The sequence below is a fragment of the Leuciscus leuciscus genome, assembly GCF_965113295.1.
Source record: "Leuciscus leuciscus genome assembly, chromosome: 9".
In the NCBI taxonomy this organism is placed as follows: domain Eukaryota; kingdom Metazoa; phylum Chordata; class Actinopteri; order Cypriniformes; family Leuciscidae; genus Leuciscus; species Leuciscus leuciscus.
In genome coordinates, this window is record NC_138733.1 from 16,435,455 (window position 1) to 16,448,172 (window position 12,718).

Below are 12,718 nucleotides of genomic sequence, written 5' to 3' on the forward strand. Positions count from 1 at the left end.
GCAATTCTGACTTTATATCACGCAATTCTGACTTTTTTTCTCAGAATTCTGACTTTATATCTTGCAATTGCGACTTATCTCACAATTCTGACTTCATATCTCGCAATTCTGAGAAAAAAAGTCAGAATTGTGAGATAAAAAGTCGCAATTTATTTTTTTTTATTTTTTTTTCTGTGGCGGAAACAAGCTTCCATAATTATGAGCGCGCTCGCCGCGCGCCTACATTTGAAATAACGACCTTGAGCGCGAAAAAGACGCGATATGTGAACGGCCCCTAGAAGCATACGTCTGAAATGAAAGGCAAGAACGGCTATTTATTTGGCTTTAGACTGTTACATGAAAATTTAAAAATGAAATGTCATAATTATAATGTTTTGAGAGTTTACTTATGTAATTGTTGCATTAGGCTATGAATTAATAAATGTTTATTGATAAGATCTAGCTATTTCATGTCTTTTCATTTACAGTAGCATGAACCACGAGTAGTCAAGTAACTCGAGTATTGTTTTGATAAGAAATCGACTAGCAGAAATTAGTAGTCGTGCAACCCCTACTGTTGTCACTCTTCTTCTTATCGTTCCGGAGCTCCTCAGTGGGACTCGAGACCGGTGTGAAATATTAACATTCGCGCAACCAACCTCGCTCCATTCCCAAGGCTCTTGGCCCCACCCTGCTTACCACAATACTTAATTATATTTTTGTCAACAGTATGTTTATTTTAAATACCCAATCATAGTAGATAATGTTAGGAATGACAATTTTAAACTTTGTGATATTACAACTTGCATATACACAAGTTTTGGATGCATGCATATGAGTGAACATGAACAAACTTGTGCAAAACAATTTACAGGTACATTTCTGTAAAAACGCAGCTTAGGGATACAGAAAAACGGAAGCATAGACTAGAAGACAACATCATAGTGCAATAATTAGATAGTTGTATGAGGAGCAATTACGTGACATTTTAGTCAGAGAAAAATTTACTAAAATTTTATGTGAAAAAGAAGTGACAAATGTAATATTTTCTGCACAAGAAAAAGTCTAAAAATTATCACTCATCACCCTTTTATCTTTTAAATGTCTGACTATTCTGATACCAAAAGGTCCAGATTGTGACTGTCTTGCGCTGCATGACTTCAGTGGAAACATCTGTGAGACACAATCAAAGTTGTCACAGATCCTTTGAAATATTTTAAACTTTGAAATATTTTTATGACAACACATCAAAACACAATGTCAAGCATAGGGCAATTTCTTTTGCTCTTGCTAGTCAGAATTAGCCTACTGTCTGTCAACATGTTTTTCCCCACTAAGCACAGGATTTTAGGTCCCTTTGAAACATTCAGAAGACAGTTGGACTTGAGGATAAAAACAGAACCTGAGACAGAGGTATTGAGACTGGAGGCTCGTGCTGTTCCAGCACAGCTTGTCTCTTTTCCCACCCTCTGTAAAAAACAATTGAAGGACTGAGGTTTAGGATGCCATAACCGAGAGAACTTGTGATGGGGAAATCCATTAATAACGGAGCTTGCGAAATAAAAAAATTGTTTAAGCACATAAAAAAAACTAAAAAACATGTACTTTGACATTTACAAATTCCTCATAATTCCCCCACACACACACAAAACCTACTGTTCTGAATAAGCAAAAGTTATTTTAAAAGGTATAAAAATATATATATTGCAGTCGGGACCTAAAGAGTAGTATGCCTTTAAACTAAGATACGCCTGATACCTGATAAACTGGACTGTTGTTGTAAAAAGGTACACATTTCCACAGCATTACTAAGTCAATCACATGTGAAAGCATCCAAATCAAACAATTATACTGCTGCAAAAGTCAACTTCCCAGAAATAACCTAATTCAATTCAGAATAAACTGCCCTCAAGGACCACAAAAAAAAAAAAAAAAGTGTATTTGGGTGGTGAATTCCCTTCGGCTTGCTAAAGTGACTGAAATGCATGAGGAAGACACTTTCACATTAGCCTAGATCAGCGCAGCACCTATTTCACAGAGGTGTGAAATAGCTTTTCTGTCACTCGTCACAGACCATTACACTCTCTGTTTCTGTTATCTTTAAACAACTAGGAGACAAGGCACTTTAAAGGCTGGGATCAAAAGTGTAGTTTAAACATTCCAATAAATCCAATGAACTTTCAGCCGTATAAGCGTTTTCAGTAGCTAACTTGTCAGAATCCAGAGACAAGAGAAATCATTGTGAACTTAAAGAATAGGATTGCAGATATTGTTTGCCACTTTTTTCATATTTGCTTTGACAAAGCAAACAATAGCATTGCCATTTCATTCCTTAATATACACTCTGTCAGAGTTTTGAGCAATGGACACTTTATATTTCATAAATAAAAGCTATAAAGTAGGAACAACCCAATGACTGGATGAAAGCACTATTATTTTGAACAGAGGGACATAAGGCAGGGACTTCTGTGTCTGGTCTTATTATATTATTTTCTTCACACAAGACCAAAGATTTCAGCTTCATTCAGTTGCAGAACTCAGGAAATGGCTGTGACCTAGTTCACTCAGCTTCAAGTACATTCCCTTCTCTTACAATACCATTCAAACTCCTGTAGGACAACATAAAGACATTTCATAAAGACATTTTTAATAAGAAGACACCAAGAAAGCAGCTACAACAAAACTCAAATTGATTTGCAAGCATCTGTATGTGCATGAAATGAATAACAAATGTGGTTTGTAGATACCTTTTGGGTGAATTTAAAATATGAATGAAACCCTATAAAGCATGAACAGCAGGCTCATAACCAGAGTTGCCAAGTTCGCTTTTTTATATGCGACTGCGGCCTGTTTTTACAAACAAGACGCTTATTGATTTGGGCAGTCGCAGGTTGCATTTTTTTGGGGCTTACTTCCAGAATACAGTTGCGTATTTGGGCGTGTTAGAGGTTGGCACTCATAGGACAACATATATGAGCACTTTATCATTATTTAGTGTGTGATAATGCATCTCTGTCTGCCAATCAGTTTGAATGAGTGCTCTACCTTTTCCCATGAAATGGTGCTGTCATTCATGCCAGTTACCTGTTTTAAGACTAAGTTACAGAACATAAGTTATAATATTTTGACATCATAATACCGGGTCGCTTATTTTCGGATTGTTTTGTTTTTTTTCAGACCAGGTTGATTATTTCTCTAGTGCAGTGTCCTGCAGAGTTTAGTTCCAACCTTTTTCAGCACACCTGCCTTTGTTTTTACAAGCGCTCCTGAAGAGCTTGATGAGCAGATTCAGGTGTGTTTGATTAGGTTTGGAACTAAACTCTGCAGGACAGTGGCCCTCCAGGAGCAGGATTGAAGACCTCTGCTCTAGTGAAACCTGGCAGCACTGCTCAAAACTGCATTGCAACATTTCTCAAGACAAAGCTTTCATGGCGGCAAATAATGATAAAATAGAAAATAATCTTTAGTGACATTTGACTTGTTTGCAATCTGTCAAATTTGTGTAAAAATATCCAAGACAAAACGTAGAGGACAGCAAGAGACAATGCAGAAGTAAGAGTTGCAATTTCACATTTCAATGACTTGGTCGTTACAGAGATATTTATGGGGCAGTTCTGATTCCAAACAGCTTTCAGCTGCATCATCAGCTGACCTGCAAGAACCAATCCATTCAAAGTCCCATCTGACTCAACTGCCCTCTAAATGTCTAAAAGAACGCACAAATCACAGTTTGAGGTGACATGTTATTAACGAAGGTAACTATAGTGATTTTTCTTTTGCAGTTCTTTCCTCCTGTGCTCTCTAAATTTAGGCCCTAAGGTGGTATGAGTAAATGAAGCCTTAAATTCAAGTCACTGGTTCTTCCGTTCCGTCCTTCATTCTGTATTCTTACTAGTTATTAGATCCAGAGCTGAGCAGGACTTGAAAATGAAATTCTTTATTACCGTGACCACAACTAAAAACAAAAGCTAACATTCATTAAAACAGCATGAAAAATAGTTATCAAGTATATGCAAGGACAGCAAATGTGTACTTTATGCTCACCAGAATTTCATCCCTAAGGCAAGTCTTGGAAGACAATCTGAGCCTTGGCTAAAATAATAAAAACAATCTTAATCTTGAGGGCAGTTAATCAAGTGTTAATCATTTAAAATGCACATTCCTCTACAGACTTGAAGTAGGAAGGCAAGAGTAATATCAACACCCTGAGATATCTTTGGTCTTATTCTTTCTCTGGAAGCGTGTGTCCAAAGGATCAAATCCCCTCTCTCGGGCCCCAAATACGGCCCAGCTGGGGGTCTTGGCCATATAGTCCATTGCAGAGAAGCTCGTGGTGCCCCCGCTCTCATCGTATTCTTGAATGAGCTCCTGGAAGCGCTCATAGTCAATCCACGTCCACCACTCCCCATCGACTTTGAACTGCAGACACACAGGAAAGAAAAGAGGTAAGACAGACAGCAGGTCAGAGTACTGTGATGAATAACACACACAAACAGACACACAGCTGAAGATTGGAGTGAGCTGAGTCTCCCTGCCTGACAGGTGTTCACTTTGACTAATCCAAACTTATACACTAAAAACTGGGCAAAGCTCTGTTACTGAACACCAAGACAAGCGAATCAGAGGAAGAGGGCAAAGGAAGTTGCTTTTCAGAGAACACAGAGCTGGTGGTCTTTCATGCAAAACACGTTTGAAGCCCACACTCAGTTCTTGAAGTCCTCAGAGTCCACACTAAAACGCTGTAGACTTCGGTACATTAGGAGTGTAGGCACTCTTCAGCACCCTTCAGAATCGCAAGTTATCAAAGAGACACCCTACAATCTTCAGGACAATGCTGCATAATTGTCCTCATCAAGAGAGTGCCATTTGAGGTGTGGTCTGTGATGGGTTAAAAGTAGAATTCAGTTTCATCGAGTTACAATGCTGGATATGTGGTCTTCGGCCAGTCCTTTTGCAAAAAACTTGTTTCAATCAATCTTGACCAATCTCGACTTTGGTTGGACAAGCTTTGAGGGTGTAGGCACAGCCTAGTTCTGCTTGTTTTCCCACCCTATACATTTAATCAGTGCCTCTAAACCATTCTCCAACACACAGACATAAGGAGTCCTAGTGGGGAACTGCAATGATTACATTTCACACTGTACTGATGAGATGCTGTACTGTGATCCATGCTCAGCATGGTGATGCAATCAGCTATAGGCACCAAACTCCTGTTCCTCCCATCTCTCAACATACCCTTTATTTCCTCATTGCCACAAAATTGATTTAGGTGTAGTATATTTTGCTTTGAGGACATTGTTGAGGTTGCTCATTGGTTTGCTAGAGGCTGGGGTCAAGGGAAAAGCCTTTATGAAAGAAAGACAAGACTTAGAAGTGAATAGAACTCTTTCAAGGGAAACTTGCCATCTACACTCTAAAAAATGCTGGGTTGTTTTTTAACCCAGAATACTGGGTTGAGTCTGTTGGGTTATTTTATCACATTTTGAACACCTTTGGGTAGTTTTAATTTCCCAGTAGTTGGGTTAAACCTGCTGGGTAGCAACGCTGGGTTGTTTCTGCACAGCTGGGTTGTTTCACGAGCTTCGCGCCAAATGGAGATGTTTAAATTCGCTCCCAAACTGTCATCTTGAGGGGCAAAGCAGCTGGGTGACACTGTTTTAAGGTAAGTTTATATAATGTTTTTTTATTAATAATTTCGCAGCAAAAATTCTTAAACTTATGCAGACTAAAATTGGTGATGCAACTTGTAGGCCTACGACAAACAATTGTTACCTCAGAATCAGATATTGACTCGCATAGTCATTTCAAGGTATGTGAGACGACAGATTAATACAGTTAATGATTCTGTATCACATGGAACTATGAAATATGTGAATATCTGTGAAAACAGAGTAAAGAGTCGTTTCTGTCACTGACAAGCGAATTAAACAAAGTGAGTCGAGTCACTCAAAACAATTGAGTAATATGACTCACTGTAAAACGCCTGCAATTGTCCATACCGACATGTAAAAGGCATAAAAAGTAGCCTACGTAAAATGTCGTGGGACCGCAGGTCTAAAATAAACTACCATCCGGTTCAAATAAACTGGTTCACCAATTTTGAAACGAAATGATTCCCGGAAATGAATCGACTTATTAGCACCGCGAAAACCTTCAAAGTGCGTGCGTGCATCAGTGCCGTGGGTTGGACCAGTGAGGTGATTTGATGCACGTGTGGTACAAAAAGTATTTTTTACATACATAAATTCGTTTTTGGTAAGTGATGTAATTTAAAATTTCAGGGTTTTTTTTCAACTTAGAAAACAATATGGATACATCTGGGAAAAAGTCTTCGAGTGGCAGTTACCCGGTCGTATCGACATGTTCAATGTCGATTCATTTGGATAAATATCAGATGCAGTAGCTACATGTACATTTTTTAAAGGAAAAAATTAAGGGCCCTATTATGCTTTTTAATTGTTTCTACTTTAGTTAGTGTGTTATGTTGCTGTTTGAGCATAAAAAAATCTAAGATTACAAAGCTCAGTCACTCCAAAGGCCTATTTTATGTAACAGAATTTTAAGGATTGCAATTACGGAAGAAAAGTTGAATCAGTCCTTGGAAAAAAAGGTGATGTTTGTTGTTTTAAATCTTCCATACAACATAAAAGGCAACCTTAGATATTTAGTATCATTATTGCATATTTATTTTATGTCTGTAGTTTATTGCACTAACTTTAGTATATATTTGTTGTAGCTGGTCCTGTTTCTGAGATGTCATGTCTCTTTTCTGCAGAGAATAGAGGTGATGTTGCTCTTTTGGTCCTTCCCCTTCTTCTTGCTGCCACGGTGTACATAGTGGTCAGAAGGTATTTCGTCCATCTATTGACGAAGCTAGAAAGGCTTTCATTGATCTTCAACTAGTAAGTATAAAACCGCATAACTGCTATTTAAATTGCATTGTAACCTGACTGGAACTGCCTGTGCATTAAGCAAGGGATACTGTACATCCAGCCAGTTGATATTGCAGAATAAACTTCAACAGGGTAATCAATACAAAGTGGAGGGATCTCGTATCACCCTGAAGGAGTTTATTTTGTGATGAAAACTGACTGGATGTACATTATCTAACTTAACTTTATTACCTCAAAACAATTCCTGTTAAGCAACTTTGATCCTAGACAAAACAAAGATCAAACAACACAATGTAAAGCTTACCACTTATTATACGGCTTTTCGGCAAATAAAAATATTGATTGTTGAAATCATGATGAACTCCATTTCATGATGAACTTTACACAGTTATTGAACTGAACTGAATCAACACTGAACTGACTTCAACTGAATAATGAAACAGTTGCCATTGAAACAATCTATATTGTATTTATTTTCTTTTATAGGTCGGAACGAACATGGTGGAATTTCTAAACCGGGCAGAGTCTACAAAACCTGCATCTAAGAGTCGTCTTCTTCAGAGTCTAAAAATTTTTTATTTCACATACTGTAAAATACAATCTTGCACATCTGTGAATTTCACTTTAATTTCCTAAGAATTAAATGGCATAAATTACATTGTTCGGAACTAATTTTCTTTCTTTCTTAACTGTATTTGACTTTATTTAACTATACTTATGTAAATTTTTGCATATTTTAAAAATGATTTTGCATTCGCTGACTTTAAAAATAATTGTCTGTCGATTTCACTGCTTATTTAAACCGTTAAACATGTAATAGTTAAACGTATAAATGTCATTGTTCATAACTAATCTTCTTTCTTTCTTTAATTGTATTTGACTATTTAATACTTGATGTATTTTTAAATGATTTTGCATTCGCTGAATTTAAAATATAATTGTCAATGTCACTGTATTTAAACCATTAAACATGTAATAGTTTTAGAACTAATCTTCTTTATTTATTTATAAAACTGACAATATTTAACTACTTTGATGTCAGCACTAAATGATTTTTGCATTTAAATTTTATGTGCAGTTTGTTGTCATTGCTGCCAATTTTAACACATGATTATTTTAAGTCTAAACATGTTCTTCATTATTTCTTAATTCATATTTTTACAGTAAAGCACAGGTGAAATTATAAGAATAACCCAGCAAAAATAACCCAGAATAGCAAATCCATTAATGGTAAGAAATGACTACATCTTGGGTTTTCTCAACAACCCAGCCTGCGGAGTTAAAATGTCACTGGGTTAATTTAACCCAGCATGTGTTCTGTCCAATATTTACCCAGCACTGGGTTGCCAAATGGGTTGTTTTTAACCCAGCCATTTTTAGAGTGTAGTTGAGACTTGAAGAACCAGAGCAGTAGAACAAGAAAAGGACATGGAATAAGCAGACTTGGCTGTTGCAAAGTATTTTCTGCATGCCTCATTGCACGTATCCAAGGAGAGAAACTGTCCTTTCGACTGCAGAAATGGAAGATGTCCAGCAGCTAACAAAGCTGTCAAGAGTGGATCAGACCAGAGCAGGCTCTCGATGATAACCGTTGTCCAAGTTGCTGAAAGCTGTCCGCTGCCTCAAAGACAACCTGGTCACGTGCACCACAACTAAGAAGCAAACATACCTTTCCACTACTGAAAATGTCAAGGTCACCACGTCCTCTTAACGCAGTGCCAAGCATGGGATTATTGTCCTTGTGTCATTATTATCTCGGTTTAGCTGCTTACCTGAAGCTTCCTAGAGGCAGCCTCCCAAATGCTATCTCAGTCTACAGTCAGTCTGTAAAGCCTTAAGCAGTTCGCATCCTCTGGGGAACCTTCTTCCTCAGCTGCATGTTTTATTACAGAGTAATTTGCTGAGGTGAATACCTCCACAGCCTCCTTCACAGATATTCAGCAGTCGGAAGATGAAGGCTCACATGGGACACAACTTGTCTCTCAGGAAAGTCCACGGATACATCCCCGGATACATCCCCAACCACTTTTAAGATCTCTTCCCCTCATTGTCATTCTTACACACATGTGGTTCGGCTCAGCATTCTCATATATTACTCACATTAGTAAACTACTGTTGGGAAGTAACTAAAAATAACATTTCTACTAGGTTGTTTACACTTAGTAAGATGACTGGGCAGAATCAAAATCACTCTTTTCTCTCCCAAATAGTGTTGGGATGTCCAGTTGACCAATATGATAAACAACAGCTATTAACCGATTGAATTAATATAGGAATTAATAATATGCTATAACCCTAATCAATATCCTCATAGTGTTTGTGTCAGATACATATCCCAAAGGGCAGTGAACTATAAATTATGGCTCAGCAAGCTATAGTTTCAAAGCATCTTCCTCAATATAGTCCAAGATGAAGATAGGCAGGAACACTGAACTTTAGATGCCATATAAGAGGGTGGGAATGTGGAAGACCTTTTTTTTCCTAGAGCAAGATTACCCACATCTGCCACACCAACAGATGGCCACGCCATTGAGAGAGTGCACTTTAAGTTCCATTCTGCGTAGCTAACAGGGAGCACTAAGCATATGAAGCCATAACGCAAATGTGGCTTTGGGATGCCACATCACCCAACACTGACTGCAGCCCCTCTTTCACTCCCTAAACACTATAAACATCCCCAAAAATGATTGATGGTCTGTTCTGTAAGCTGTGCTAAGGGGTTTCTATAGTCTGATGTAGTAGTTATACTGTGAGACTACTCTGGGATTCTAAAATTTAAATGGGCAATCTTGTTTATGAATTAATGAATATTCATAAGGCCAGCTAAGGCTTTTGAAAAATGCAATATGCTTCAAGGCTACATCTCTTATTAGTGGTGCTTACTAAGGCAAGCTTCTCTATTACTATTGTGCAAACACAGGGCTGAAAGTACAGCGTCCCCCAGTTTCACAGACAAGGCTTAAACCTAGTCCCAGACTAAAATACATGCTTTAGCCGTTTTATCTTAAAATATGTCAGTGCCACTGTTTTGTCTCAAGACAATGATCAATTAGGACATTTAACATTTAAGGACATTTAAGACAAAGGCCAAATCCTGGCTTAATCTAAGCCCTGTCTGTGAAACCAGGCCCGTAAGTAATACACTAAATATTAAATTTACCCTGCAGAGTTTGTGTTATAGACATGAATGATAACTAAAGCATTCTGCGTGCTGAGTAGAGATGTGCTATTACTTTAAGCAATCAGAAAGATAAAAAGGGCAAAGACTTAAACTGAAAGAGGGACACGAACCATATCTACTGACCTGAATTTCACACAAATCTTTTGACCTGGGCCATAAAGTAATCACACAGAAATCACCCAAAACCACCCTAGAAATGACCTAAAGCAGCAGCATCTTTGTATTGTGTTAGTGTGTTTTGCATGAGCCATTCACAATTAAGAAAATCAAGCTTCTTCTACTACTTGTAAAACTCTTGATGGATTTACATCCTTGTTTAACCCTGCATTGTTTTCCTTCCTATAGAAAGTTGAGCTCAAGGGAATTAGTTCAGAACAAGGTGAGAGAGGGAGGGCTTTATGAGAACACAGTGCAATAACTTTATGAGAATATAAGCTGTCACCTCCACACAGGGAAGAGCTGTAAATTCACTCAGAGGGTCTTACCTCGTCAAGAACAACGCGGATAAAGGGCGAATGCTTGCAACCCTGAAATAAGAAAAAAACGAATGCGGCAGCTAAACAAAGTCAATGCAATGAAATGCTGTCGGTGGCCTTCCAAGGTCTAATGTGAAAAATGGCTTCTTATTACAGGAAAAATGGGCCTTTTTAGCACCCTTGTGAGTCACGGTCGAGCCAAACAGGGCGAGAGTGAGTCCCTGTGCGGTCTGCGGTGACACGGGTAGGAATGAATTTTCACATCATATTCAATGCCTTTTCATTCAGATGTGTGTCACATGCATGTTAAAGAGCTCTTTTTGCAGTGCCTAAGGCAGGGCAAAAAAAACTTGCAGAGGAAGGCAAAGCAACTCAGTGCTGGAGACTGGCTTTATCACAGTGTCATTTGAATTTCAGAAACAGGACAGTGTGATGGTTGAAGATGGAAACAAAGTGATACGAATTTGGATACAGTGGGGGTTTGCTTTTAAAGTTTTCACATTACACCCTTACATTAAGTAGGATGAACATTAGGGGTGCGCCAAAATATCGATATGGCGATATCTCGCGATATTTTCTCCCGCGATCGATTCTCGAAGGGGCTCTTGCCAAGTATCGATCTTAAAAGCCGTTAGGGCGGGCGTACACGGTGCGAGTTCGGACACTCGGGAGGTCGTGATATTGCACACGTTGAGAGTCAGTTTAACTGATAATCGCGTCAAAGCAGCTGGTACACGGCACGACTGTCCTGCACGAATTTTATCCCGAGCCGGCAGCAATCACGTGGGCTTTCGCGCTAAACACAGAGACCGTCATGTTGCATGCATGCAGGCAAAGCTTCAGATAGAAAAATGACAAATGTGTGTGCAAATGATTTGTTGAAAAGCAGAGAACAGTAGCCATTCCTTTCAACATAAAAACTTGAGAGAGAGAGAAAAGTGTGTGTGTGTGTGTGTGTGTGTGTGTGTGTGTGTGTGTGTGTGTGTGTGACAGTGTATGCGCACGCTGTATGGTTGCTGCCACACAGTGTATGCGCACGCTGTATGGTTGCTGCCACTGAGGTATAGCCCCATGATCGACGTGGTTGTGTATGATTAGGGCAATGGGGACAGCTGGTGAAAATCGGGCCGACTCCCCGAATTTTTTTTAAATGTTTAAAAATTATCGGGAGGTCGGGAGGTGCTCGTAACGTGCTCGGCTCGGCTTGTAATTCCTCTCACACGCTGCGAGCCGCGACCATGCGAGCATCATCGATTCCACTCGATTTCTCCCTAGTGAAAAAAAATCATCTGCGAGCAAAACAAAAATAGTGTCTGTGACTGTTTTGTTGCAACAAACTGATAAGACACAAGTTGTTTTTGTTATTGTGTTTCATCCCAAAAAATTAATGGAGATTCATTTTCCTAATAAAAAAAATAAATCTTTTTATTTCTTAAAACATGATATATTGTGAGTTATTACTGATAATATATCGATTATCGCAGTATCGCCATATCGTGATATTATCGGTATCGTGAACAATGTATCGCGTATCGTATCGTGAAGTACCCAGTGATTCCCAGCCCTAATGAACATATCTGTCAAAATTACTGGAGCATCTTCCCCAGCGAATCATGACATTGTGCACGTTCTACCCATAATATATAATTGGCTCAAAGCCGCAAGGAGGCTGAAATGCTGTCCCATATGGCCTTAATCTTCATCCAACAAACAACACGCCTATGAAAAGAAAGTCCCTTATTAGTCTTGTGATGCCGTTATCACTGTATTGACACTCTACTCTCATAAGCCTCCTCGGCTACCCACCAACAAACCTCTTCGCCTTGTTTCCAAACAACTGATGATGAGGCAGTGGAGGACTGAGCACCTTCTCATGCCTGTGTGGGCTTGCAAGGAGGTTGCTCTGGGGACTCACACTAACTATGGCTCTCCACTACTGCAGTTCTCATTTATACAGTAGCTGTCATGGTTGTAGCTCTGCATCATGACTTGCCAGGAATTGAATGGAGGGGTTTTAACAGATGTAAACTGGTGAACACATAAAGGGTGTAAATAGGTGTAATTATAGTCCCTTACACATAAGAGAGCTCACCATGCCTGGGGAGAGAAAGGAAGCTGAATTAACTAATGGGATATTTAGAATTCAAGATATTAACTGAGGAACATGTTCAACAAAAGGAGGTAAACAG

The 12,718-nt window shown here is 38.9% G+C and overlaps 1 protein-coding gene and 1 long non-coding RNA gene across 2 annotated transcripts in view; one reads left to right on the forward strand and one right to left on the reverse strand.

Moving 5' to 3' along the window:
- The first annotated feature begins 558 nt into the window (after positions 1-558).
- On the forward strand, positions 559-3,786 carry LOC309507022. Its single transcript, XR_014208998.1, has 2 exons — positions 559-3,199; positions 3,329-3,786. It is a non-coding gene; the product is annotated as an uncharacterized lncRNA (long non-coding RNA).
- A 114-nt stretch (positions 3,787-3,900) lies between these two features.
- tyw1 (tRNA-yW synthesizing protein 1 homolog) overlaps positions 3,901-12,718 on the reverse strand; it is a 58,668-nt gene continuing 49,850 nt past the window's right edge. Inside the window, exon 16 of the mRNA XM_082181023.1 lies at positions 3,901-4,398. Within this exon, the coding sequence (XP_082037149.1) occupies positions 4,177-4,398 (222 nt within the window). The 3' untranslated portion in view covers positions 3,901-4,176. The remainder of the gene's footprint in view (positions 4,399-12,718) is intronic.